At 33.2% G+C, this 27,083-nt stretch overlaps 1 protein-coding gene across 1 annotated transcript in view; it reads left to right on the forward strand.

Annotated features, from left to right (window-relative positions):
* The first annotated feature begins 944 nt into the window (after positions 1-944).
* The window catches only part of ipo11 (importin 11), a 311,095-nt gene continuing 284,956 nt past the window's right edge, over positions 945-27,083 (forward strand). Inside the window, exons 1-3 of the mRNA XM_056464319.1 lie at positions 945-1,037; positions 10,965-11,111; positions 26,720-26,820. Of these exons, the coding sequence (XP_056320294.1) occupies positions 10,974-11,111; positions 26,720-26,820 (239 nt within the window). The 5' untranslated portion in view covers positions 945-1,037; positions 10,965-10,973. The remainder of the gene's footprint in view (positions 1,038-10,964; positions 11,112-26,719; positions 26,821-27,083) is intronic.

A 27,083-nucleotide genomic window follows, 5' to 3' on the forward strand; every position in this document is an offset into this window, starting at 1 on the left:
ATTTAAAATAATGTTTTTTTAAAACATTAATTATAAACAACAACAAAAAATAAATAATAACGATAATTATTGTAATTATAATTATTATTAGGCAGTATTGCAATTTTCAGTCATTTAGTTGTAAAGTTATATTCGTGCATCCCAATGTGAGGGATTTATTTATTTTTAAATTATAACTATATTTTATATATAATTTAAATATATTTATATAAAATATATAAATATAAAAATATTGAGGGCAGCAGGGTGGGGTGGCTAAGTGGGTAGCACAATCGCCTCACAGCAAGAAAGTTGCTGGTTCGAGCTTCGGCTGGGTCAGTTGGCATTTCTATGTGGAGTTTGCATGTTCTCCCTGTGTTTGTGTGAGTTTCCTCCGGGTGGGGATAAATAAAGGGACTAAGCCGAAAAGAAAATGAATGAATTAAAAAATATTTTAATATATTAATTTTTTTTCTTATTTAATACACCCAGAACAATTTTGTAACAACTTCAAGTAATAAATATTATATTATATTATATTATATTATATTATATTATATTATATTATATTATATTATATTATATTATATTATGGGCTCCTCTATCAACTAAATCCCACCTAAATCCCCAGCTTTCTTGATTTACAACAACTTAATCTGAAATTATACATGGTTTTCTTCATTATATTTATATTTCATATCTATAAACAACAAGCTCAAAATAGCTCCCTCTTTTTTCATCTAAGAAAACGTTATAATCAGTTTTAGATAAAAGTAAAACTACAACATAACCGTTAAATGGTTGAATTTACAGTCAATGTACCTACCACCATAATAAAAACTTAGATTAAAAAAATAAGTAAATCAAAATCACTTTTTATCAAATTTTTTTATCGCCAAAAATTTCTTTAAAGACTGTTTGGCTAAAGCAACGCGCTTACGTCACTTTAGTGCGACAGCAGGCACAGTGGATGGCGCCATCCTCACAACGTGCGCGCAGTGTTTAGGTCCTACAGCCGACTGTTTTGATCTCACCCGGCGTTGACAGTTTTGCGGAAGGTATGTCAGCGAGAACTTTAACTTTACAGAATGTTTCGGTGTCTTAAAACATCTTCATCTGAAGTAGTCCGTGATGTTAAGTACTTCACTTTGCTCAGTAGGCCAACATGCGTGACAGTAGAGTATTTTAGCCACCCAGCTACATTCTGCAGGAGTCTGCTTTTGTTCCAGTTCTCATAGTTCACAACTCTGGATCAAGCCGATTTTTAGAAAGACCGATCAAAGTAATTTGGAAAGTGTATTTGATCTTTAGGCCTTATTTTAAGGGATGGAAGCAGACACTTTTACCATTATGAATACACAAATTACTTACACAAGTCATGTGTCGTTATTTGTTGTTACTGTAACTATTGCACACTTTTTATGTTATCTGATAAATTTATGTCTGAGATGATATGAGATGGTTTCATATAACAGATTGATCAAAAAGAAGTTTTAAGATGGTCGAACGTATTATGCTTCTGCTGTTAGAATGATAATACACTCATGTTGTCATGAAAGGGGACATGCATCATTCCAGATCTGTCGACTAGTGCTTCTGTACCACTGAGTTGTTATTGATGCTTCATGGTTGGTGATATTTTGGTATACTGAACAGCATGTTTCAATTTGTAGTTTTTTTTAGAATTGTTCGTTTATGTGATCGAAGACTTTCATGTCTGTTAAGTAGATGCTTATACATTTTTACAAAATTTGTTTTCTGTATTTGCATATCTGTCTCCCATCGTTTAGAATTAGAGCAGAATTAGATGACTATGTTGAGTCAAGAGTGTTTGTGTAAATCATCAGAAGTTTTCACTCGATCTATATATTTCACCAGTATGAACAAGTCTTTTTCGATCAGTTTCAAACTTGGCTAACATCATTGTCAGTAGAATTTGTTTTAAAAATGTTGTAAAGTGTTTTAGAATAAAGCTTTTCTAAGTATGTTCAATATCAACAATCATCAAAAATGATTATTATTATTATTATTATTATAGTGTTCAAAAGTTATGGAGTTAATAGATTTTTTAAGGTCTCTTATAGTCAGCAAGACAGAATTTATTTCATAAATGAAAAGCTCCGCTGTAATATTTTGAAGTTTTAAAAACTTTTAATAAGTTTAAAGTATAATGTACTGTTGTCATGGCAAAGCTGAATTTTCAATACCTCATTACTGTGCCCAAACGTTTTCGTATGAAGGGCCAAAAACCAAACTTTATTAAGGCTAGTGGGCCAAACGTAATTTTCTACTTCATTTATTAATATAAAAAAACCTAAAAACTTTGCTTTATATTAACTTGTGTGTGTGTGTGTGTGTGTGTGTGTGTGTGTGTGTGTATATATACATGTATATGTGTATGTATATATATATATATATATATATATATATGTGTATATATATATATATGTGTATATATATATATATATATATATATATATATATATATATATATATATATATATGAACTTATTACAATAAAAAACACTATTACCATTGCACAATTTTTTGCCTTGATTTGCTCGCCGATGTCTTCTGCATAGTCCTCTATTTGTCCAGTGACAGTGTTTAGACTTTAAAATCTCCAATTAATTACATTTAATTGAAACATTTAATTTCAATTAGCTTTTTGTAGCTCAACAATAAAACAAACAAACAAAAAAGGTTGCATCAAATTAGAAAGGACGATCTCTGTTCTGATCTCTGTTAGAGGCATTGCCCCAACCCTCTTTATCATTCTCTGATGAGATGGTGGGCCAAATCAAATGTCACAATGGGCCCTACTTTGGGCATGTCTGCTCTAGTTTTAAGTGCTACATGATTGTTTAGAAATAATTTTAGTATGTTGATTTGGTGAACAAAAACATTACAATGTTGTAACTTATTTTCCGTTAATATGTGATGCATCTTTGATAAATGGAAAGTTATTTTCAGGGTTCTTCTGTCAGTTTAGATTGATTTGATACCTTCTTTCTTGATAAATTAAACTATTAGTTTCCTTAATAAAAACGTACCCCTAAACTATTAAAAGTGAATGGTTTATGGAGTGGTTGACACGGTGGTGCAGTGGGTAGCACAATCGCCTCAAAGCAAGAAGGTTGCTGGTTCAAGCCTCAGCTGGGCCGCTCCGGGTGCTCCGGTTTCCCCCACAAAGAGTCCAAAGACATCCAGCATAGGTGAATTGGGTAAGCTAAAATTGTCCGTAGTGTATGTGTGCAAATGAGTATGTGTGGATGTTTCTCAGTAATGGGTTGCAGCTGGATAGGCAACCGCTGCGTAAAACATATGCTGCATAGGTTGACGGTTCATTCCGCTGGGGCGACACCACATTAATAAAGGGACTAAGTCAAAAAGAAAATGAAAGAATGAATGAATTATGGAGTAGATAGCATAGACATACACACAGAATCAAAATAATCAATCACTTTGAGACACTTTGAAACTATCTACAAATTTAAGCTTTACTGAAGATTCAGTTTTTTGTTTAAAATATCTGCTTGTTAAGTGTGATGTCACGTGAAGGAGCTTCCCGGTCCAAACGCTGTATCAAAATGTATGGTAATAATGTATGGCAATAATATACGTTTATCAAACGATGTAATGCTTTTGAAAATCACGATCACAATATACATATCCATGCCTGATATCCGATGGCCAGAAAGTGATTCATTTTTTATAAATTGTTAAAATATTGGTGTCTGTGATGCAGCAAGTCCAGAGACTGTTGTGTTCACCATGATTTTATATAAAATTCTCTTTAATGTGTGATATGACTAAAAAGTGGTCATAAACAAATATTTTCTCAATTGAAATGAGTAGCGGCTTGGACCTGGAAACAGTATTTCTCACGCCACGATTTAACAAGCGGATAGGCCTATTAAATTGAGGTAAGGTTGGTTTTATGTTCGCACAGTTGTTCGTTTTTGAACAGTGACACGGTCCCTGTATTGTTTACCATGCTACTTTGCAAATTCGGTCTGAAGTCACTGTTGAATCACCTGACTTAGCACTGTTTATTTGACAGTGAACTGTGTTGTACTTTGATAAGCATTGGCTCCTAATAGGATTTTCCCTATTTAGAATTTGCAAACAATATTTTTCTGAAATTATATTATTAAGGAGGAAATGTTTGAATATAAAACCAACTTTACCCCAGTGCCTATTAGTAACAGTTAAATGTCATATTAAAAGTGATAATTTCAATACAATATTTTTAAGCTAAAGGATTTATTTGTGTTTTATAGCTGAGCTTTGCCATCATTATTCAACACTTATTGAACATTCCTGTTTTTAAGTCATTCACTTGTATCATAGGGTAAAAATTGTGTTAAACCCCAGTTACGTTTTTGGAAATGACAACAAGATGCAATTAGTTTGAGCTGGTTCACACTGAAAAAGCACTCCATGCGGTGTGTTTAAGAGTAGCAGTTAATGCTAAATCTGTCAAAAAGTATAAATAAATTTGTTTTATAACATTAGAAAGTCTGTGACTAAAATAAGACAATAACACTTCTTAAGTCAGCTTTATTTTAAGAGATTTTATCAGAAAACTTTTGAGGATGTTGTTGGAAAAAGAAAACTACCATCAAGTGGAATAGGACTGTGTGATTTAAAGGGATAGTTTACCCAAAAAAGAAAGTCACTCACTGTTTACTCTCCTTCAAGTGCTAATCTAAAAGTCTGGATGTGATCAGATGAATGAATTAAAAAAACTACAGAACTTTGTAAAATGAGTGTTCTTTTAAGTGCCTGTCAATAGAGAAACAAATCTTAGTCCAGCAGGGTCTGACCACCTGAACCTTGACCTGAAGTTATGTTTGTCTTATATGTGGCATTATATGTGTGACATACATAGGCTACTTCTGGTCACAGCTTAAATGTCAAGTTTTAAAGGCCAGGCAAATATGTCACAATACATCAGATCTAGGCTATTTGACATTCTGCTCAAGCACCTGATCCCAGATTGCGAATTTTTATTTATATTTATTTTTTGACTTTTTGTTGTTGTTGTTGTTGATGAAGTAAACAATTATTTGAGTTTTTCACAGTTCTGAACTTATAATGCATGTTATAATTGCATGTTTACTACTAGGGCTTGGCGATATAGCAAAAAAATTATTACAATATTATGTTTCATATGGTTCGATATGGATAATTGAATATTTTTTTAACAATTTATTTAGGAATATTAAGATTTTTTATTTAACCACTTTATTTTAATTTACAAGCATTAATAAGGCAAACAGATTTAATAGTCAAAAACAAAAATCTTTAAACTAAATATATGATATCTTTATAATAAAATAAACATAAGTGTAAAAGAGACTCTTAAACTTGATAATTAAAATGTTATAAAGTGTGTGCAATGGTAAAGTGTAAACGCTAAACAATCAAAGCAAATTTTAGGTAGATCAACATCTGGAAGGTGTTTATAATAATGATACACTAAACCTTAAACTAAACAAAACTAATTATAAGCAAATCTGAGCTTTCAAGTAAAGGAACTAACCATCATTATTCAAGTGCATATTGCAGCATTACAAATTGTGAAGTTGGATGACTGACTACATTACCACTATGCTAAAAACACTTTCAGATGGGGAGCTAGTGGCTGGGCTGCACAAGAAAAGAAACCAAAAAGCCACTCTGGTGACATTCTTACATTCTTTTTATATTTACAATCTCTTCACTGCAGCTATACGGCACCCAGTTTCGCTTGTGTTGTTATTCTGACCTGAAGTGACATGCGCACACACGTGGTTTCCTTTACCATTTTCACTGCATTCTGCTGTCGTGCTCCCCTGCCGTCTTTCTCTAACTAGGTGATCATCAACCATTTTCTCAGAGGATGACAAACGAACAAACCATTGCTGCAGCTCCGATACAAGTACATGGAGAAAAGTAAAAAGCACTGCAGTGTTTGGGTGAACTGTGTTTGTCTGAGGTAATTAGTCTGCCGTTATTACTAAAATGTGTATATTCCATACAAAGTGTGAAGCAGATTGGTTAGTTCTACTTGCATGAATCGCGGTGCGCATGTGGCATTCAGAAAAGCTCAGATGTTTTTCAATTAGGTGTACCTGAAAAAGTGTAAGTCGCGCGCCTCCACTGCAAATGACAAACTTGCACCCCAAGCTTAATGGCACTGCTTCCAAGGCGCGGTCAGCAGACACATTTTAATAAAACTATAGCCTTCATACCGAATATTTTTTAAAACGTTATTAACAATGGTGTGCGGTCAATGAATACAGATTTTATTGCCCAGCCCTATTAACTACTTGATCTAACAAATGAAACATTTAACACAGTAGTTGGTTCTTTTTACTGTATATCTGAAATGTATAAATAAGTTGCTAGTTATCCATACAGCAGCGTTTCTCAATCCCAGTCCTCACGCCCCACAGCTCTTCACATTTCATATGCACTTTGTTTCTTTACACTTTAGTCGTTTGTTCTGATTCAACTATAAAAGCAATGTTTCCCTGTTTACATCTTTGGGGAGATGGGGTATTTCTGATTTCTTGCGACATAAAATTATAATTAAAAATAATAATTTGCAGCAATATTGGTTGTGAAAATATACTTCTGAAAATATATCTTCATTACTTTTTGCTTTAAGTGTTTACATCTTAACACTGTAAAGTATACTGCATAATATTCAATACCTGAAGAATTTTAAATGATCATAAACAATAACAATAAACCTTTTAAACAATGCTTTAACAATAGCATTTAAATATTTATGCTAAAATATATTTATCAAATATGATGTATTGATGAAGTGCTTGCAAAGCGGACTGCACGGGATATTCTGCCTTGATTTCGGTTTCATTCAGATGGCTTTAGTGAATGCTGTTTGAATTTGTGTTGTATTATTTAGAGACTTATATATGGCATGGTTCTCTATGTAGGAAGATATTGTGCTAGTTTGTGAATGGATTGAACTATTTGTGAAATAAAGATTTCTTATGCTCAGGTAGAGAGCAATAGAGGAGAAGGGAGTAGGGAGCAATGCACACTATAGGGACCTGCCAATGGGAACACAGTTAATGCGTGAAACTCTTCTAACAAGCTTGTTGTAGTAACGGTGTGTAACTATAATTCAGTGTAATGCATGACGCCGTGTAGCAAAGCATTTGCATTGCACTGAATAATGAAAACATTACTTTGAATTATGAAATTGTTACTTTAGCTTTGTAAATTGTCACATTTCAAACTAATGAATAGTGAAGTTCACATTTACTTTTTTATTTTTTATTGAAAGGTGCAGTAGGTGATCTGCTAAAATCACCTACACAGTAAACAATATAGGGAGCGCGTCACAGGTTGTTATTGTTCAAAACGGAATAGTGCTATTTACTGATGTTTTGTTGTTAAATCAAATAATAATCTACATTATCGATGCTGTAAAAGGTCCCTTATGAAACTGAAAATAGTCACATCAATCTTTCTGTGGCTGAACAACACTTCGGCGCATATAACCAAAGTCCCTTTAGGCAAGTCATTTCACTCGGTGGCCATCTTTGAAACGACTCTTTAGCAGTGAGCCTGGGCATTCTGTTTGAACGGGGAAACATCAAATTCTCCAAAACTACTTACCAAGCTTACGATTAAATTCCATATTACGAATAACCAAAAATTTTAACTACAACTGTCTGTTTAGTTTCATTTCTAAATGTTCGTATCACCCAAAATCTTTAGAATATCGCGTCTGGTCTGAGCCCCTCCCCCAGAGAATTGTCATTATATAGCGATCGCTGATTGGCTCCTGTAATAGAAGGCGGGCTTTATTTGCCATATAGCGATCGCTGATTGGCTCCTGTACTAGAAGGTGGGGCTTCATTCGCCATATTGACAGTTACATATTTCCTCATTCAAAAAGATACGAGTGACATGTCTTGTGAATGCTATAGTCTTTGATATAACCCATTCGCAAAACAACAAATCTACATCAGCTTTGACTAGTTTGAAACATCACATTACCTGTCTAAAAGAAATACTTCAGCCATGGTGGCATCCTTCCTCCAGCGTGCAAAAGTAACTCCAATGTTGACTCAGGATTTTATAAAGATTTGATTCAGCATTTGTTTTTACCACTCTCTCACTCGTGTACAGGTGAAGGCGGCATGCGTGCACGTGCAAAGACATATCTGCATGATTGGCTGTGCAGTTGTACAAAATACAAATCTACATTTGTTGACAGACAGTTTGGGCTACTTATATTTATGCCCGAAAAATGTATTGGATGAATATTTATTTAGTCTTGTGCCTTACTCAGAATATAAAAATACTTATAAATACATTTAGATCATTTACTTTAGTCATTACTATGTATGTGAATGTGAAGAAACTTTTAACCAGCACAACAAAAATGTGTCTGAAGACAATCACCTACTGCACCTTTAATAAAAAAACTAAAAAAATGAATAAATAAAAGCGCATTTTACTGAAAGATGTGGTTTATAGTTCATTTAGTGACTAACAAAATTATTTTTTTAAAGACAATAGTTTCCTGGTTATTTTAGAAAAATAATATGACTTGTTCATTTTAATACAACACAGCCAAACTTATTTGAACATGCCAAGAAATTGTATTCTTATATAAAAAAAATTTAATTAAAATGTATTATTAATATTATTGTTAAAAGTCTGCTTCAGTACACTAATGAAACGTTTTGCAGTTTTTAAAATTTCACGCATACTTTGTTTTATTTTTACTAAATATTTTCAATACATTAAAATAAACTTTTAGCATTTAGTATCTATTAATGTCAATTTTGCAGACATCAAAATGAAACAGATTGTATTCGCCCTATATATGAAAACCAGGTTAATACATTTGCCATTTGCACAAAGCCTTTTTAATATGCCGAAGTCGTATGTGATTATATGCTCTAAAGATTGAGTCTTTAGACACAGGATTGCCTGAAGTAACCTATCGCAGCTGTCACCTTCCGCATGAAACATCTTTGTACATGCTTGCAGTGTAGTTGCACTTATCGCTCTAATAACGATGGGTTTGTTCTTCAAGCATTGCTCACAACTGTCTGTTTGCAGCGCTGGAAACAAGTTCCTTTGAGCTCATAATTGGAAATGCACGGCATCTGTGCTTTGTTTATCAGCGAATAAAATTAAAAAGCGGACTCATTTTTGTCACAGCATGGATGCCATTTCAGTGGCAACTTTCTGTTTATCCATGAGATGGAAACCTCTAAAGCCATCTGCTGCACTAGTCCTGTTTTTGGCATTATTCAGGACAGGTCTCTGAAAAAAAAAGAAAGAAAAATAATCATTGTGATTTTGTGCTTTCCAGCAATAGGGGGCGCAGTTGGACAGCAAAGTGTCTTGGCTTGAATGTGTTTTTTCTTGAATAACTAAAACAAGTTTTGCTTTATGAAGCAGATTTCACCAAGAGCTCACCGATTCAGATGGAACAACAATTTTAGGAAGTTGATGTTCATTTTTGTATTATCAGGCAACTACCATTTTATCTTTACATGCTGTTTTTAGTGTAATTCAAACATGAACATTGATTTTGTTTGACACTGAATATTATGATTGAATTATGCTTATTTTAGTAAGTTACAAATGTATTATGTAGTTGGCCAGGGATTTGTGGAAACTTGTAAGAATGATTTGTGTATTAAAGTGGTTTATATATTCATATATGAATTTATTTCAGCAGCTGTTGCAAATTATAAAAGTTGTAAGAAAATGTAATGGCAATTTTGTCTATTAACCTGTACCTTTGATAAATACACTAAAGATATAAAAGTAATATTTCACATACCAACATTAAAACACTTGTTTGAATTATTATATTGCTTTTATTTAGCTAGAGTGCATTAATTTGATGGAAAGAGACAGCTATTTATGATGGTTCAATTCAATTGCAAATAAATGCAGCTATTTAGAGTTTATTTTATCAGAGCTCTAGAAAAATGCCACATTTTCCACACAGGAAATATAAGCAACATTATTGTTGATGATGTATAATGGATGTTTCTTGAGCACTCAGTTAGCATCAATCAAGGGATTTCAATTCTGAATGATGCTAAAAACTCAGCTTTGTTAATACAGTAATAACATACAACTTAAATATTCTTAAATAGAAGAAATTAAAAATATATATATTTATTACATTTCACAGTATACCTTTGTATGTATGTTTTTGAGGAAGTAAATGTAGCTTTGGTGAGCATAAAAGACTTTTTAAAAAAAAAAAAATAATAATTTTTTTTTACTGGACCTGAACAGTTGTTTGTTTTGTTATGTTACGTTTAGGCATGAGCCGGTATAAATTTGTGACTGTATGAGAACCTTGGATAAAATATCACCGTTTCACAGGGTCACAATAATGTGGTTACTGCTCTTAAGTAATAAAAAAAAAACGTCTTAGTAAAACAACACATTTTCCCCCATTGAACACAATATACAGTATTTTATTTTACAATTTTTCAATTTACATATCACATTTATAATATTTCGGAACAGTAAACATGTCTGTACAAAACACAGATTTCTTTACAACACAAAAAACCTTTAAATGTACCTTAAGAACGGTATAACATAAACCTTTTGCGGCTTTAAAATCTTGACTTTCCAAACCGCGGTAAACTTTTAAACTGGTTATCGTCCCATGCCATGTTATGTTATGTTATGTTATTTTATGTTATGCTGGGCTGGTAAAAATAAAACTATTAAATAATGTGCGTTCATAATAAAATAATGAACCTGTATGTATTTGTATGCTATCAAGTTTGGCTTTAATTATTTATTCAGTTTTGTTTAGTTATTGTGTTGTAGAAAGTAACTAGTGGGTTGTTACAAAAGTTTCATAAAAGCAAACTAGTCTGCTAGGTAGAAATGCTAACTGTGATTTTTCAAGCTTCTAATCTAATAGGTTGATAAATGAGCCATATCTTGTGCTCTGTTTGTGTGTGCAGCTTTACCTGATGGACATCCAGAGCGCCAGTTCAGTGGTGCTGCAGGCTTTGACCCAGGCCACCAGTCAGGACACAGCTGTGCTGAAGCCTGCAGAGGACCAGCTCCGCCAATGGGAGACACAGCCCGGATTCTACTCAGTGCTGCTGGTGAGAATCTGCGTCACACAGCCTCAACACTAGCTGTTTACTATATAACAGTGGGAATGTGCAGTGCCCTACACCAATATTGGCACCCTAGATAAATATGAGCAAAGAAGTCTGTGAAAAAAAATCACTAAAACATTATCAAAAAACTTATTAGTTGGGTTTCCATCACCTTGTGTTAATGCACATTTTGAAGTATCTGATGAGAAACAAGTGATGGAAATTTTTGTTAAATTCCTTAGTTTGCAAAAAATGTTTTAATGTGGTTTTGGACAGTTTTTGGGTAACGTATTACAAGTAATGCGTGTTGCTTAATAGTATACTTTTCTAAGTAAAGATTAAAGTAATGCGTTACTTGAATTAAGTAATAATATTTGATTTATTTAAAAAAAGTAATGCGAGTTACTTTTTAGTTGAACAAATTAGCATAAAAAAAATAAATTGCTGAGTAAAATTGACGTAGTCACGTTGAATCCCACACTCAATGAGAGAATGTGCTTCCTGCAGGAATAGTCGGAAATGAAGATGCCAGAGCTTTACATTTCTGCTGTGGAAGTATTCTCATTATTTTGAACAAATCGAAGAAAGTGTGGTATTAATTGCAAAACTACAAAAAAAAAAAAAGAAAAGAAAAAAAACACTAAGTTCTAAAAGACATCAAGCCTCAGTCAGGTAAGAAAAAGTAGAGCAAAAGTACCTTAAAAGTAACATAATGCATTACTTGCCATAAAAACTAACAAAGTAATGCAACTATTTACTTTTTTGGGGAGCAACTCAGTATTGTAATGCATTACTTTCTAAAGTAACTTTCCTCAGCAATGGTTTTGGACTTGCAAATGCAAATTATGGGGTTTGGAAATTTGCTGAATACACACTGAAGTAGCCAACGTTATACCCACATGACTCCATAATGCTTGTTTTTTAAATTTTTTAAATTATTTTATATATATATATATATTTTTTAGGAGGTTTTCACCTTAATTATAACAGGGCAGTGGAGTTTACAGACAAGAAAGCATTGGGAGCAGATAGAGAGTAGAAAGATTGGCAAAGGACCTCAAGCCTGGAATCGATCGCGGGTCGACGTTAGCACTTTAGTGCTATGTTTCAGCACACTTAACCACTAGGCTATTTACTTTTGATTATTAGTTTACCAACACTACAGTCAGCCACTCGTATAATATTTATAAAATCCTTTTTTTTTTGCATCCTTTGAAGAGATTTCCTTCACATTAGGATGGAAACCAGGGTATTGACTAGGTTACTAATACTGCTGTCAGCCACTCTTATATCGTGATTGGCCACAAACTATTGCGAACACAGCGGCTTTATTGAAATGCATACACCTTTGTTAAATAAGCCTCTTTGAATTCAAATGGTTGTACACTCACCGGCCACTTTATTGGGTACACCTTACTAGTGCCACTTTTGCCTTCAGAACTGTCTTAATCCTTCGTGGCATAGATTCAACAAGATACTGGAAATATTCCCCAGAGATTTTGGTCCATATTGACATGATAGCGTCACACAGAATTGTAGCTTCAGTTTCCTGTTCTTAGCTGACGGGAGTGGCACGTGGTGTGGTCTTCTGCTGTAGCCTATCCGCTTCAAGGTTGGACATGTTGTGCATTCAGAGATGCTCTTCTGCATACCTCGATTGTAACACGTGGTTATTTGAGTTCAATAATATTACATCAGCAAAGGGAGCAAATTTGGCACATTATTGTAAAATTTGACTGAACTGTTGCATGTCTGTGAATATCAAATTTAAATGCCATTTTTAGAATGAATTGTGTTTAGCCTTTTACTCTTTACGCTCATGCTTTCAGTCTTTTATTAAGTACATGATGTGGAGATGTTTTTGTGCTTATGCCAGACTTGCCATTTTGTTTCTTTTGAAAAACCTTACCTGTTGGTTCGCATCCAAAAATTGGCTGGAAAAATATTGAAATCATTATATGCATGTCTAAATTAATTGATTTTGGTCATATCGCTTACTTCCAGAGCTAGACACCATAAGAGCCTGCATAACAATGACTTTTCCCTCTGAGAGATTGAATAATGGTCTTGGCTTTAGAACAGACCACCATTACAATAAAGTCCGATCCATTTCATCCATCTTCAGTTTCAACCCTGCTGGACTTTTCCACTGAGAACAGAACAGTAATGCGGTCATTATGTTGTAACTTTTGAACTTTATTAAAAGCGCAGGGGCTGGATTTGAGTCAGCGCAAAAACCCTTGTGGACTTACTAAAAACTTCAAGTTTAAATAAAAAGCAGTGAAAGGCAGAAACTTTTATTTCTGCAGCAGACCTTATTGTTATGCATCTATTATACTTATAAGTGTGTGTGTGTGTGTGTGTGTGTGTGTGTGATTTGTTTTTGAAACTGCTTTTGCTGGTGAATATTGTGTCTAAAGTTTAGCTCACTTAATACCAACTTCTTGTTTGTTGAACTTAAAAAAAACCACCTCAGTATATGCAGTGGTCCCTTGCTATAACATGGTTCACTTTTGACGTCCCACAGTTTTGCTGATTTTTTTCGTGCAATTTGACATGCTTTATCTACAGCGCGCTGTTTTCTGCATTCTGATTAGCACATTGAGTTCTACGTCCTGACTGACTGTAGACCATTGTCAATCAATCTTCTCTGTGCCATGTCTCCTGTACAGTACAGAATGTGTTCAGCTTGCCAAATTGATATTAATCTTTGATCATTAGCAGAGTGACTCTGAAGTGCTGTACTGTATGTTTGCAAGTTTTTTTTTTTTTTTTCCCCACACTGTCGACAAATCATTCTGCACCATCAAGGGCACCTGCGGTAGCACCCAAAAGGCAGAGGTAGATGCTAACCATCTCACAAAAAGTTTAACTTCTAAACATGCTAAAGGAAGGTAGAAGTTACGTGGCTGTAGGGCGCCATTATGGAATAAATAAATGAAGATCAAATGGTTTTGATCTTTGGTTTTCATTTTATAATACTGGACGTATTTTCCTATGAAGGTTTGAACTTTGAGAGTGTTTGAACGAGAGAGAAAAGTGTGAAAATGCTAAATCCTGTCTGAGAGAAGTGTGTAAAGTGTGTAGTGAGGGGTTAATACAGTCTTTATCTATAATAGTTGTAAAAAATAAAGCTGACTACTTACTGACGTGGATTTGGCCTATTGTTGGTTATTTTTAAAACGAAACTACCGCGAATAACAAGGGACCACTGTATTTTAAGTCACATTAAAGTCAGTTATTGAGTAAAGCAAGTTATTGAGTAACATACTCTACGATTGGGAGATTCCATTAAAAAACATAATGAAAATTTGCAATATTTTTAATCATAAATATTGTACACCAATTATCAAAATGTAGTAATAATAAAAAATAATAATATATTGTAATAATAACAAAAAATATTCAAAACAGTAGAATTTTCATTCATTTATTTTTCTTTGGTTTAGCCTCTATTCCAGAGGTCACCACAGTGGAATAAACTGCCAACTATTCACGCTATGTTTTACACAGGCATATACAGTTATTCACACGCATTCACACACACTCATACACTACGGCCAATTAGTTTATTTAATTCACCTATAGTGCATGTCTTTGGACTTTGCGGGGAAACCGGAGCACTCGGAGGAAACCCACTTGTACACCAGGAGAACGTGCAAACTTCACTCAGAAACGCCTCCTTGCCCCGCCTCAACTCGAACTAACGACCTTCTCGCTGTGCTAACCACTGAGCCATCATGCCACACCAGTAGAATTTTCAATCACCGTAAAATAATAGAAGAAATATAAAATTAAGAATGGCTTGTTTAATACAGTTTTACTCTTACTCTTCTTATTCCCAGGATGAATTTTAAGTTATTTATAAAAATGTTTACTAAAAAATCAGATCTGATGTTTTTATTTAATTTCTGTTTGTTTATTTAAATTGACATATTTGTTTTATATCATGTATTATTGATATTTGAAGTTGTTATTATGTAATATGATTTTATCTATATTGATCTTGCTATTCACCTTATTTTTTAGCGTAAGAGCGGGCGCAGCCATTCGAATCTTTTTGGCTCGAGGCTTCCGGTCTCATTCACTTCAATTCATTTTTAAAACATCTTACACTGTCTAATACAATTTCAAAAAGTTACACTGCTTGATGTTGCAAACTGATATTTTCTTATTATATGATTCTGCATTGTCTGTATAGTCATGGACACACTTGTTTGTAGAGCAAGCAGTTTGACTGTTTTCTGTTGTTTATTAGTCCTAGTCATTTCTCACATAGGCAGCTGAATCGGAAGTTTTAAAACAATTACAAAATATGAGTGCACTACAACATTGAAGGATAAGGTCAATAGAATAGTAATTAGTTGCTGATAAATAAATACACAATAAACAGCAGAAAATAAACAATATTGTACTGTTCCCAAAGTAAAAAAGAGAGGTTGTTTTTTCAGCATTCAACACTCAAAAATTGATTTTTAAAGATGTTTACTTTTAAAATTGTGAGTTGAATATTGGATACAATGCTGTAAACGCAGCTAAAAGTCTACTGCGCAGTAGCAGTGTCTGTTGTGGCGTCTGCTGGGCTGTGACATTGAGGCAGATTTTGTTGGAAGCTGTGCTCTGCAGCGAGGGCTGATGCACCTGAGCTGTGGGGCCGACATCCTCACCAGATGGCCATTAGCTGCCATCACTCATTTTGCAATTCATGCCGTGCCACTGTTTCATTTATGAGCACTTTTATTACAAAATAAGACATTTGCAGCAGTTCTTAAGGGACTTTGAAGGTTGCCAATAATGACCAACCAAACAATACTGGTCTAAGTGGTCCAGCAGGGCATTGATTCCGCATACTAAATTCAAATCATTTTAATAATAATAAACATTTTTTTTTTTTTTTTCCTTTTTTTCTCGTCGCACTGGCACATGGGCTAATTTATTTGAGATGTGAAATGAATATTTTACACTCCATACTGGTTACGGATGAATTAGTAATAACCTTTGAGCTGTGCAGAGGTTAAATGCTTCTGATTATAGAATGTATAATTCTGTTACATGTCATGGCCCATCTTGTTGTTTTTATCTTTTTATAGGAACATTTTTCATTTATATTTAAAATGTGGCCACTTTTCAGATGCTGAATGAAGGCAGATGGGAAGGACATTTAAGTCATTTTGTTGTGTTTACGGTTGAGACCATGCTGTCGTCCCTGGGCATGGTAATATGTTTTGGTTTGAGCTTGAGATTTCATTGGCAGGAGGAGCAGAACGGTGATTCAATACCAATAAATCAATGCTGGGTGTTATGGCCTAAAATTACCATAGTACTTTTTTTTGCATAATTAAAATGGTCAATTCTGTATCAAATTCAGAGACTTCTTTTGTTCCTAAGTGAAAGTTTTAAATAAACCAGATGAAAAAGAAATAAGCAAACAAGGGAATAAAATCTTGCTGTAAGATGTTATAAAAGTTTTTGTGATTGATTTATTCAAACATATTTTAAATAATCAAGATGACAAATTCTGTAAAAATACTGTAACTATATGATCTAGATATGATGAGTGTTTTTCTCTCTTTAGTGTAGGGCTGCATTAAAGGTGAATTACAATTTATCTCCATGGGAATGGAGATTTATTTTTAATTTTTTTAGTTTTCATTTTGGCCAGAATTATTATTATTTTTTGTTATTCTATGCACTGTGACAATCGTCACACATATATATTTTTTCACACATATATATATATATAACACAAAATATTTTTAATGTGGTTTTTTATTTTATTTTAATAAGTTAATTAGGTTTCAACTAACTTTTTAAAGTTATAAACAATTTACTGAATATTTTTAGTCAGTTTAACTGATGTAAGTCGAGATGACTAGAAAAGTTAATTTTATTCGACAAAAAAATTTAAGGCAGCAATATTTTTTACATTGTGTAAGTGACCAATAACGCGTGAACCGGATGCAGGGACTACACTGAAGTATAAAGTATATATAAATTGAAATCATATTTCTTTCTTAACCCTTTAACTACCCCACCAAAAAAAAGTTTGTATTGCATTTCTTGACTCCTAATGTCGCTATAGGTAACACCCTCAATGCATTTTCTTTCAACACATCCAATCATTTCTAATACATTAACCTCTGCCAAATGGCTGAAATGTCGGTTTATGGTAAAAGTACCAGAATTAATACATATACTATGAAAAATCTAAAAAGATGAAGTGTAATTTATTTAAAAGAATATTCAAAATACAACATTTTTGAATTCTAAATCACTTTTCTGAATTCTAATCATTTTTAAGTATGCCATAAAATATTTCAGATTCTCATTTAACATGATTTCTTGTTTTTTTTATTTTTATTTTTTACAATAAAACCAAAACCAAGTGTAATAGTGCAACAGGATGTTTGTTTGATTATTATTATTTTTTTTTTTTGTAAACCCTCAATGCTGTTGTAGTGTAAGTCAATGTTTAAAACAGTCATTCTTTAAAAGACTTTAACAGTCATTATTTAAAACATGATCAACCGTTTGGTAGAGGGGCAGTCAAAGGGTTAATCAGTTGTACAACCCTACCTTTTCTCTAGCTCACAGGTTTACAGATATGGCTTCGTGAGGTAAATGTTATTCTATTTATCTGCAATATGCATCATTTTACAACTTAAAAACAATGATTTTGGCAATGTTAAAGTCCATTAACCCAAGTAATAATTATGAAAAAATGATTTGTATGGATCATTAGTGTAATATCTCTGTTACTTACCCTGTTACAAGAAACGAGTGATGTCGTCCACCTTTAATGGATTGGACAGTAGAGAGTATTGACAGGAAAGTGTGGGGAGCAGAGAGAGGGGAAGAATCGGCACAGGACCACGAGGCGGGAATCGAACCCGGGCCGCCGCGAGCAGCGGAATGCATGTGCCTGCTAATTTGACATTAATTTAAATTTGCTGATAGGGAAGGAAAAATATGTATTTATTTACAGCTTTAGTGATATTTTTCTTTGCAAAATAATTTATTTTATTGGGGTTTTTTTTATTTTTGGACAAACTAGTTTTTACTAGAATTGTCTCAAGGCTGCTTTGCTTATTTATAGAAGACTTTTATTTATGTGACAATGGAATTTGGTTGTAAGCTTTGCTAAAATTACTTTAAAAATATTTATTAAACTGCATGTTTTTGTTCAAAATCTGTTACAGGCAAATAGAAAAAGTGATACTAAACAAACTGGAATTAAAACAAAAAAAACAAAACGTATATTGAATCAAAAATTAAGCGAAGTGCGACCCGCAGAAATGATTTAAATTAAACTGTAAGGTACCAGAAGATTTCCACCTCTATATTCCTGTAGGGCTGCTCTCGTCAGGTTTTTTGCAGCAGAATTCAGTGACCAATTTCTTGTCATCGTGATCCTCTTGCTGTCATTCCTGATCATTCAGGGTTTGTATAAGTGATATGTAATTATAAGCTATTTGTTGACTGTCACTGTTAATCTTTATAATATGACAGATGCTGCTTTGGTTATTTTATTTGCAGAAATTGATTTAATTGGCAATTTTACACTCAATGTTTTAATAGGCTTTTAAAAAGAGGGCTCACTATCGAGATTAGGATACAAATCATAAGATATGCTTGCTAACTAAATGCATAAGATAATGACTAACTAAAAAAAAAAACCAATCCATGAGGTATTATTAAACACTGTGCAATACGTGATTGACTGCAGAAACATGTTTTTAGTTTTTATTTTAAGCTAACAATTTGTGCTATAAAATGTCAATATTGCAATGGCAACCTAAATCTCAAGCACGAACCTTTGCAATGCCATATTTTTAATGTTATGAGAGAATATATTTTAAATGTGAATTAGGGCTGTATGATATTAGAAAAAACTGATATTGTGAGATTTTATTTCTCTGATAAATATTGCGATATGAATTCAGTTTCACAAGATGGTTTGAAAAACAATATTTTAAGGTTTTTTGGGGAGTCAAGTACAGAAACTGAATAATCACAATGCAAAGAATGCTTTTCTTATGTTGGTTTGTCTCTTTTCTAGACCAAATATCAAAAAGATTGTTGTTTTGTTTTCACTGTTAGAAGAAATAAGGGCAACACTTTAGGTCACAATTCACAGTATTAACAAACCATTATCTAACACTGCTAGCTTAAACTACTAATAAGCTGTTTATTAAGAATTAGTAAGGTAAAAATTGGGTTTAGGTTTTGGATAGGATTAGGGATCCAGAATGAGATCATACTTTATAACCACTATTGAACAGTTAATATCTTAATGGGCGGGTAATAAGCCAGTAGCCAATATTGTGAATTGTGACCTAAACTAAAGGGTTACCGAAATCAGTCAAAATTTAGATTTTTTTTTTTATTCCCCTTAAAATAAGCAAAACCGGTGGGGTAAGTGAAATGTTTTTAATCTTGTATTTGCTTTAAAATGTAGACAATTTGGACTGGAAACAAGACAAAAACAATAATTTTTCACAGTCATTAAATACAGTTCTGTAGCTCCTGCTCAACTATAATTCTGACTCAACGTTGCATATCTTTGCAATGTGCATGCGGATACACACATTGTGATGTTAATGCAAAAACAATGTATTGTGAGACCCTAATGTGAATACTTCAAAAAATGATAGATAGGTAGATCAGTAGAGAAGTCTTCTTTATCTTCTGTATTATTTATTGTTGCTGATGTCTTTTTATTGTGATGAACATTTTCATTATTGAAAAGTGTTCTTTATAAAATGTTTGTAAATTTGATCTGTTTTTGCCATAAAATTTACCAGGGAAGCTGATATGGCAATAATCTCAAAACTCTCTCTAGGGTTTTTTTTTTGTGTGTTTGAAGAAATGGAACATCATATTCTGCCAAATTGCATGTGGAAAAACCAAAGTTGCATAGAAAATTCGAATCTGTGCATAATTAGAAGGGCCTGTAACTAGAGAAGATATTTGGCTTTAAACATTACAAGGTTCAGTTTTGTACTGCACAATTCCCCTTACCGTAAAACACATTTTACTGGACTGTCCTGCTTTTTAATGATTCAAGGATTTTTTTATGAAATGAATTCTCTTAAGGACATTTTTAGCAAAGTGATGCAAGGAAAACTTTTTGCAGTTTTATTATGTATTAGCGCAAAAAAAATATTTATGTATTAATTTGTTTGTTGATTTTTTTTTAATTTATTTATTTATTTTTTATTGTATATTTATTTAGACAAGTTCTTGCCAATTGCTGACATGGCATTAAATAAAAATACATTACATTACAAACATTACAATGGCATTTTTTAAGGTAATGATGCACCGTAAAAAATCAAATCTGTAAAAAATAAATACAGTAAAAGAAATTTCACTTGAAATGAAATGACTGTATTTTGTACATTTTTATTTTGTCATACACCAATGTTTTGAAGTACTACCATTTACCCAACTTTGTTACACAGACAGAAACTCAACCAGAAGCAGATTTGGATGAGAAAGTCAAGAGGGTTTTTACTCTGTACAACATTACTATCACTTACAGTACTGTGAATTTCTATTATAATTTTTTGCATTTATTTTTTTAATAGCCTAAAAAGAATGGAAGGAGACAAGTCTTATGAAAACAGGTCAACCAGAACAAAAGAGAAATTATTAGGATATATGATTCAGAAGGTATTAGAGGAAACATCCAAGTAAACAGTGGATATTTGACTTATTAGTTGTGCTGGAAGGTTCAAAAGAAAGAATAATTAACAATCATCAGACGCTTCTCATTTCTTTTGATTAGGATTATAAAGTAGTGGTCACAGTTTATCACACTCTAAAAAAACTCTCTCGCCTCAGGGCAACTTCATACATTTCACGTCCCTATTTTACAAAAGAATAAAAATCATCCACATTTGCAGCAATGCCAGTTTGTGCTCTCGTGGTCGTGTATGACTGAATCTTCTCTCACTCTTTCAGAGAATGAGGTGTCTGGGTACCCTCAAGCCTGGCCGCTACGTCCCCCGAGGGCGGCTCAACGGCACCGTGTTGTCATACAGCAATGGTTATGTTGGTGTAGATGTCCTCTCAAATCCTTTAAGCCCTCAAACTTGGCTCAGACTCCTTCGTGATTGAGGTTTAGCATGAAATGGGATTGCGAAGGAATGGAACACAATCCTACGTATCAGCAGAGTTTTCCCTTGGACGGTTTCTGCGGGCGTCAATTTCCAAGCGCGCCGCTATAAGAATGTCTGTCACGTCCTATCAAGCCTCTCTTATCTGTTTGTATTCGAGCCAACCTGCTGTCACTCGCTCTGTCACCCAAAGAAATCAGGCTGATTTGTATGGACTCGCGTTTAGCTTGTTTGTCTACCCAAATGGTGCTTGCGCTGACCTTGAGGTGAATTACGCGGAGGCGGCGAGTGGATTTTTCAGAGTCATGTTTACTTGTCAGCTGTCTAATGATATGATGTTCACCGGTCACATTTTGAAAGCAATAAGCAGTCGCTTGCGTCATAGAACTAAGCAGGACTCTGCAATATGACTATATATATTTTATGGACCAAATAAAAAGTCTATCGTTTCATTTTATGCACTATCGTTCGTTTTGTGCGTCACAGAATACATTGTTTATGGCAATACTTTTGATATTGAGCGCAATATTACACTTCATATGCAGCCAAAAACACGAAAAACAGCATTACGATAACCTTGAAAGTACAATGTTTATATATTTTGTTATATTTTATTAATTGATGTCCTTTTATTTGTAAGTTGGACCTTTAATCATTCGTTTTTTCATAATCATTCATTTTTTTATTATTAATATTTATTTTAGATGTCGACATTTTTAATTTAATATTTGCCCTGATGTACTAAATAAGTTGACAAATATGATTACAATTCTGATTATATACATTAAAGTGTAAAAAAGAAACTGACCTGTCCATGTGGTCAATTGATTGAATTTACAGAAATGCTAGCCTACTCTATTGTGGTGTAAGGCAAATTTTTTGTTCCTTCCTATGTAATGTTTAATGGAGCAAGGCCATTTTCACAGTATTTCCTGTACTATTTTTTTAACCTTTTTTATAATTTATTTATATTTTAAACAAAAAATTATATCTTTAGTTTGGCTGCAATAAAAGCAGTTTTTAAATATTACAGAAAACAAATAGTCAATAATATTAGCCTCCTTAAGAAATTGTTAGTGGTGTATCTCATGTTTTGGTTCACATTATGGCTTTTTAGTCAAGGATTGGACCATTTTTCGGATCAGCCAAAAAGGGGAGACGCATGTTATTTACTTTTCATTTATTACAAACTTTGAACCTACAATTCTATTAAAAATCAATTGAAGAAATAATCGGCTGAATTAAAATAAATTGTAAAATATTTAGTCCTGTGAAAAATTCACTGTTACTTCTACTGTTGCAGATAACGCTAAATTTATACATTTAACTATATAATTTGTACAAACATTTTTAGTTTTAGTCTCATTTTCAAAAAATAATTCAGTTATTTACTCATAAAACTTCATGTTCTAATGCCAGATGTGTCATTTTTTTTAAAGATTTATTCAGTGGCATATTTTTGATGGCTGGTTGTTACCAACAATTGTTTAAATAATGTAATTGCTGCCTACAACTTTCATTTTGAGCGTCGTTAAATGAATATGACGGCGATTTTAATCTTTACCATAAACATCAGTGGTAATATCTAAACTATAAACTGTTATCCCAGTACTTCTGTGTTATTTGACTGTTTGTAACTTCATAACTAAATCAAAAGACTAAAGACTCAATCTCTTTCTGGATTTTTGCGTTTTTCAAACACAGATTTGAATGCAGCGATTCGAAGGATTAATAAACGTGCAAATCACCATCATTTATAATTTGTTGCGTGGTTGTTGAGATCCCGATCTTTTAATGGTTAATTGTGCAGCTTACACTGAATGCATTAATGCAGGCTAAACAAGCAGTGACAGAAAATACCTTTAATGAAACCCACCACATCCCAAATAACCTACCACAACTTTTTCTGTCATCATTATATTTTACAGGAAAGCCTAGAGGTGATCTCTCTGTGATTGTTACAAATTCAGGATTAATCTACCAGTAAAAAAATGTATTAATCTGCGTGTCACGTGTGCTCTGGGTTGTGATCCTTTACACCCCTAGAATTTTTTTTTTTAATTGTCCACAGAACAAATCACTAATGTCTAGTGACTTGAATAACCTAATCAACCTTTACTAGTATCTTGTAAAAATATTAAAATAGTATTATTATTATAAAAAATGTGAAACATTTTATCAATGTTAGGGCTTGGAAAAAATATATAAAAAACATCTAGTTTCATTTGTATTCATCTGTATATCATTATCAGGATATGAGATGACTTGTATTGTGATATGCGATTTGTCAAATCACCCAAGCCAGAACTAAATAATGTACCTTGTTTTTTGTTTATTTTTTATTCTTTGCATGCTAAAGAGGCTTTTTCCTAACCGCGATCTTCTGTAATGTATTACTCTGTGCTGCTGGTCATCTAGTGTAGGAAATAGGTCTCTGTATGGACTTATCCATTGGAGTGGAATGAGTCTGGTCTCTGAGGAGCTTTTGGGTTTGGTGGCCGTTACGTCAGAGCCAGTCCGAGCGGCTCCCTCTCGAACGCAGCTGCTACTACATATTTATCAATGAGCATTAGCTTTTTGTGGCCTGCTTCTTTCTCCCAGAGCTCTTATTCCGAACATGGCGTGCTGGATTAAACCCCGAAACTCACTCCACCGTGGAATAGCCTTTAATTATTCAGCGTTGGTCTTTAGTCTCGCTAACCTAACTTTCTTGCTTTGCCTCACCTCAGGAAACGCATAAATCCAATTTTTTTTTACCTTGTCATGTTGAAGTGTGTAGTTTCTGCACCACTAGATGAAATCCAAAAAAAAAAAAAAGATTTTTATTTATTAGGACATCGAAAAAAGATGTCTGAACCAATAGACTCTGAGTGTGATTGGACTTCGGGCGACTTTATTATTTTACTTAGCACTGGCTTGTGTTACTTTTACATCTTGTCTCCCACTACTTGTCTGCTTTTCATACAGACTTCTTGAAATTAATATAAAAATAAACCTAAAAATGAGGAAAAATAAATACATTTAATCACCTTACACAATTGGCCAAAGCGGTGGTCAAGAGGATATTTATTACCAGGGTTTGTGCAGGTCTGCAAAATTTCAAATCATTATTATAATTCATTATTATAATTCATCATATTACATGTTAAATCCACTACACCAAACAAAATAATTATTCTCCTCCAGATGTCTGTTGTCCAAAACAAATACATAATTAAATTAAAATGAATTTAAGATACAAAAGGAAGAAATCAAATATTGTTTACTAAAGAGTTTGTGCTTTTCAATTAATTGATGCTTTTACAGAGAATTTTTTTGTTTTTGTTTTAATCTGGTCTTAAAATTATTGTTTATTTTTTATTCCTTTAAACAGAAAACAACACTTCATGTGCTATTGTTTTCCTTCTCTATTAACTGCATCTTGGTTTTTAAATCCTTTGAAAATTGCTCTGAAAAACAAGACACACAGAATTCAATTAATAAAAAGCACGTATTTTGCTGTGTAATTAGAGGGAAATTAGTGAAGTTATTATGTATTTTAGTCTTTGAGAGCAGATTAACTCAAACCATAAATTATTTTTGTTATATAATTTAAAAATTATTTAATAAAGAAAATGTTAATTTTTGAAGTGTTTCTTCGTTGACATTTCAATTTAGAGGACATTAAGTTTGGTTGTTAACTTTAAGTTATCCATTTAATTATTGCCCTCCTTAAAGTGATTAAAAAGAAAAATTCAGACATTTACTTTTTATTTGCTCTAAACCAGTTTGAGCTTTTTTTTTGTTCTGTTGAACACAAAGGAAGATATTGACTTCAATATTGGTTGTTTTTTCTTCTATGGAAGTCAGGTTACCTTTTTTTTTTTGCATGTCCAACAAAACAATAAAATTCAAACTGGTTTGGAACAAGTCTTGGGTGTGTAAATAATGGTAGAATTTTCATTTTTGGTTGAGCTATCACTTTAAAAAGGTTTTAGTTTCAAATGTATCTTCCAAAACCAACAGGAATTCTGCATGTGTTCACAATTATATATATATTGATTTATCTTGCATATTTTTATACCATTTACAAAATAAAGCACATCAATTAAAACATTTCACTGACGTTTGCTGTCTGTTCAAACTACTTTGTTTGTTTGCTTCATTTATACAGCACATTTAAAAACACCAAACGTTGACCAAAGTGCTTTTATAAATCAACCAACAAACAAAATCTATACTTGTACTGTATGTAGATAAAATAAAATGAATTACCATGGATAATATTATGGCTTTATGTATTTTTCGAGTTCAAAGGGGCCATCCCAGTAATTTGTGTAAATCCAAAGTTTTATTTATTTATTTTTTTGAGGCGGGGGCGGTGTCTTCATCAGCGTCAAAGTAGACGACCTGCTTTCAGGGATGTAATTGTAGATCTACCTAGGCAACTGTGTGTATAACTATGATGTTGTGTTGTCCTATAATGTGACAAAGCTGCTGACAATATGCAAGATTATGAAATCGCCTTAATGTGCGGCTGTGCACTTTTACTACGCTCACATTTGCATGTCACGAGCACGTACACTCTATGTACACTATAAATACAGCTGCAGGACACACATTTGTTATTATCCTCAGCAAGTCATCTGTCCTTATGTCTTCATTAATTCAGTGCTACAGCCTAGCACCTCAAATTAAACACCTGAAAGTGTCTTAAGTTTAGATGCTATTACAAATTTAGAAAAATATATTTATAATTAATTAAAACTATTTAAAACTGGGGCTATATAAGCCGAAAGAAAGGGAAAGCGAATAACTCTTAGCTTTGTATGATTTTTTTTTCCAGGGCGAAATGTTAAAGGATGTTAGGCTGTTCAATTTAACTGCCCTTAATATTTTTACAGTTCCAACTGTTGACTGACTTGTTAGTTTATTTATCACGTTGGAATAAAGAGTGGACTAAATTACAGGGAAAGTTATATTCTGTGGACACAAGAGAACTTAGTGAATTAGTGGTGCCATCAAGCGGTGGTGTGTGGATTTGTTCTGACATTGAAGTACAAAGTATAAACCTATTTAATATTGGGTCACTATTAAATTGCTAAACATTTAAAATGATAAAACAAAAAAGGAGGGGGGCGGGGCCTCGCCTTCCTTCTCTTTTGTCCTCTGCTGATCACATGCCTGATAAAGACAAACCATTCCACAGACGAGGGGCTGCAACAGAAAAGACCCTGTCTCCTTTTGAATTTAATCGAGACTTGGGAACAACTTCTTAAAACTGTTACTAATTTAAAATGAGCTGAAACGACACAATTCTTCAGTTTTTTGGGGGGCACAACTTTGTTTTGTGTTCAATCCACTTAAAATTTGTAAAAAGCAATACGTTAACATTAATTCCGAATCGATTGTGTGTAACCCAGCATTTTTCACAGTGCACTTCACTTCAAAGTTTGATTGTTTTTTGAGTTGTGGGTTCATTTCTCACTGTTTCTCTCTGGTCTTTCTCAGAGCATTTTCAATAATCACTTGCTGGATGTCAACGTGAGATGGTTGGCTGTCCTGTATTTCAAGAATGGTATTGATCGCTACTGGAGAAGAGTCGCACCCCAGTAAGTACATCTGATTCTTCATCGCCATTTCTAGACTTTTCTATCAAGCCTGCTACTTAAACTGAGAGATGAGCGATGATGTTCATTTCAGAGATGTCTTCATCGCCCACATAAAACCATTATCACATTTACGTCAAAGCAGACCAGCAAACTCTCCAACTAGCCTCTCATAAAAGTCCATTAAGAACATCACTGTCTAATGTACAATTACATTAAGGGTTTATTGTTGTGATGTTTTATGCGGTATTGACATAACTGAATTA

Source organism: Danio aesculapii, chromosome 8 (assembly GCF_903798145.1).
Source record: "Danio aesculapii chromosome 8, fDanAes4.1, whole genome shotgun sequence".
Classification (NCBI taxonomy): Eukaryota; Metazoa; Chordata; class Actinopteri; order Cypriniformes; family Danionidae; genus Danio; species Danio aesculapii.